The sequence below is a fragment of the Tasmannia lanceolata genome, unplaced genomic scaffold (genome assembly GCF_043159265.1).
Source record: "Tasmannia lanceolata isolate RefF3 unplaced genomic scaffold, GAP_Taslan_0.1 ptg000016l, whole genome shotgun sequence".
Classification (NCBI taxonomy): Eukaryota; Viridiplantae; Streptophyta; class Magnoliopsida; order Canellales; family Winteraceae; genus Tasmannia; species Tasmannia lanceolata.
The window spans coordinates 12,886,775-12,890,218 of record NW_027518693.1 but is presented as its reverse complement, the minus strand read 5'-3'; the positions used below and the strand labels follow the sequence as shown (position 1 = coordinate 12,890,218).

General features: G+C 40.9%; 1 protein-coding gene across 1 annotated transcript; it reads right to left on the bottom strand.

Moving 5' to 3' along the window:
- Nucleotides 1-1,059: 1,059 nt before the first annotated feature.
- BKI1 (BRI1 kinase inhibitor 1) lies at nucleotides 1,060-2,305 on the bottom strand. Its single transcript, XM_077357685.1, has one exon. The coding sequence runs from the start codon at nucleotides 2,083-2,085 to the stop codon at nucleotides 1,177-1,179; it is 909 nt and encodes a 302-aa protein (XP_077213800.1). The 5' UTR covers nucleotides 2,086-2,305; the 3' UTR covers nucleotides 1,060-1,176.
- Between the last annotated feature and the right edge of the window lie 1,139 nt (nucleotides 2,306-3,444).

Here is a 3,444-nt window from a genome sequence, read left to right as displayed (position 1 = left end):
ATAATTTTAAATGTGCACAATGTAAATAGGACCTACTAGGACACTGATGGACGGTATGATTTGAAATTGATCATGATTGAGATAGAGGATGTAGGGTCCGAAAAACATTACGAATCCGATACGATTGATTAGAGATTTGAATGGATCATGACTGAGGCATTTCTGGATCAGTAGATTCGTGGGCACCTCTCTCTCTCTCTCTCTCACTCCTCCATGTCTGGATCAGTAGATTCATGGGCACCTATCTCTCTCTCTCACTCTTCCATGTCTGGATCAGTACGATGTAAATATGTAACAAAAGCCCATCTCGACTCTTTAAGTGGGCTAACTAAAATTGATTTACCAAGTTCTGGAGAGAGGGAGTGGACCGAGTACCGACCCACCCTTTTGGACCATAATAAAATCTCTCTCTCTCTCTCTCTCTCTCTCTCTCTCTCTCTCTCTCTCTCTCTCTCTCTCTGATCGATAACTGAGGACCCTTCTTTTCCTTCTCAATGTCAGACATGATTTCCCCCATTGATATTATCGTTACAGCCCATTTTGGGGATGATTAGGTTTGTGTGGGGTCACGCCAAAATTCACCTGCCCTGGTCCTTCATGGGTTTTGATAGATGGGCCTAGCCCATGCAAAGAAAGAATTCTAGAAGCCCATGTTCGTTACTTTTCTACAACCTTACCTTTCTGCGTACACGCATTTCCATGCCTTGTTCTTATTATCGTTTCTCCAACCAAAATATCAATTTTGTCCTTGTCCTAAAAAAATGTGAAAAGGAATCCAGCTAAATCATGTGGTGCCACAGAGAGAGAGAGAGAGAGAGAGAGAGAGAGAGAGAGAGATTACTCCATCGAAACTCAGCTATTACTGCATCGAAACTCCATTCCAAATTTATGATGATGAATAGAGAAGATCTTGGAATACACCAGTGAATTCAAAATTTGAAATGTAAGAAACCCTAATATCATCTCTCCAAGAAGAAAACAAGGAGACCATGTTCTTTTTTAATCTTTTATTGTGTAGAAGACCAAGATGCTCCCATGACTATATATAATAAAAAAGGCTAGCTAAAACCCATTTCATATATGGTACTGTACACACAAGAAGTAAAAACAACAAACTTTAAAAACCTAAATTACAAAATGAAAGTAAAAATAGAATTTTCATCCAATATTCTGATCTTAGCATTTGCACTTATCCTCTTGGGCTGCAATGGAGTTCTTGCAATGGGCAATGGCTGCCTGAATTGCACTCTGGAGCTCTTCCATGGTGCTATCATTTGAAGAGGAAATTGTGGCAGTGGCAAGGAGAAGACCGCTGTTTGTAGGAGACGTCCTCATCGATGCCGGAGCAGAGAAAATTCCACCTCTCCTTCCTCCCCACTCTTTCCACCTTGAATTCAAATTACCCGAAAACGAATGCGGTTGCCTGCGTAATTCACCCTTCTCTTTCTCTCCTCCCTTGAAGAACAAGGCCCCCCTAACCACCCTAGCATATTGCTTTATTATGCGACGTATATCCAATCTTACCTTCTTCCTCTCCTCCTCTCTATCTGTCATTTCAAATGTTTTTCGCCATTTTGCAAGCCCAAATAAGGAGAAAGACTTAGACTTGTTTCTCCCATTTGTTCCACTAGTAGTGTTATTGTTATTGGTGGCCGTGGTCGTGGTCGTGGTTGTGGTCGTGGACGTGGTTGTGGTGGGTTTGTGATTGTCGAAACCTCGGAGTGGAAAATTGAGACTGTCTAAGGAAGTAGTGGAGGTGCGCGGAGAGATGGAGGAGTGGGAGAGGAGATGGAGAGGGAGGAGATGACCATGAAAGAAAATATCATCAGCCGGAGATAAGTCGATTGCGAAGGAGGGTGGAGGGTTACACTTCTCTGTTGTTGTTGTTGTTGTTGTTGAGGGGTGGAGAGAAATTGTGAAGGAAAATTCATGAGAAGGGGAGGAGGTAGATGGAGGAGAACTTGTATGGTTAGTGGTGGTGGTGCTTGTGGGTCTTTGGTTCTTTCTTGATAACTCTTCTTTTCCTTCCTCTTCCTTCTTGTCTTCAAGCTTTTCTCTCTTGTTTTGCTGTGATTGGGTGTCCATGAATAGGGGAGAAAAAATTATGAAGAATGGTGTATATTTGGAAGCTTGTTTTCCTCCTCTTTTTTTTTTTTTATGGGTCTAAGCAACCCTTTGGCAAAGATAAGGAGATTGAGAAGGAGAAAAAGGGTGTGGATATGTGTGTGTGTGTGTGTGTGTGAGAGAGAGAGAGAGAGAGAGAGAGAGAGAGAGAGAGACCGTAGTCTTCCTTAGCTGTGAGTTTTAAGTATTTGACCATTGTTTGACAACTAATAGCTAATTTTACGTTAGGGAAATGATATCCACACTCCCATGTTTTAATAATGGCTCCATTTTTCACATTTCTTACAATTTTTATCAGACGTTACAGGCTACTGCAGTTCTCGAAAAACTTTCTAACATGTGATCAAATTAGTGTTAACGAGTGAGTAGGGAGAATTTTCGTGTAAGTTAATACTCTCTGCACTCCTTTCTTATAGTAGTAGTAATTTTGGCATCATTTAAACATTACTAGTCAGATACGCTGAAAGGCATTTATAATTCTGAGAAGCAATCAACAGGCAATCAGATGAGTGTTTAATGAAGTCATCAGTAACCTTATCGAAACAAGAGCAACAGTTAAGAGATTCGAAGAATCTTGTGAAGACTGGCTCTCCTAGTCATCATTTGGGCGGTATGGAAAGAAATAAATGCAAGAATATTCAGAGGCAAGGTTAAAACATACCTGCGTTCTTGTATACAAAGGTGAGTGCTTATATCTTAGGGGGAAGTTCTTCCGTGTCTTTTAGATTTATCTCTTTTGATATCTTGAGTGAAAGTTCCTTATACCCTTGCGAAGTTAAAACTTAATTTTGATGGATCTAGTTTGGGAAATCCTGGTCTATCTAGTATAGGCGGTCTTTTAAGGGCAGTAGATGGTTGGAGATTAGATTGATGGACTCAAATGAAGCTGAGGTAAGGGTGGTTCTCTAAGGAATTAGATTATATTGATGGACATATGTGACTTCAAGATGTTAGTTGTGGAAGGTGATTCTCTCAAAATCATTAGATGGTTGGAAATTCATACCGCTCCCCCATGGAGATTAGAGCCCTTTATTGATGAGTTCTTAGATCAGGTGACTGCTTCTATGTATCTTTCCAACATATCATAAGGTCAGCAACTAGCGAGGCACGCCAGAGTGTTAGTCCAAAGAGACGGGTGGAAGTTTTTTGATATTCTTCCTCCCTGAAAGGGGCTTGGTTGTATTCATGGAACGTAGGTTTCCCTTTTTTTTGCTTGCATTTTCTTATTCCGCCCATCTCGGTTGGGTAAGTTTATTTTTGTTTTGGGCGTTGATAAATTCACCCCCTCCCATGAGACATTTACCCCCTTTTTTACCAACC

Bases quoted from the DNA above. Each gene is read 5' to 3' on its own strand.
- BKI1 (XM_077357685.1), bottom strand. From the start codon at position 2,085: ATGGACACCCAATCACAGCAAAACAAGAGAGAAAAGCTTGAAGACAAG.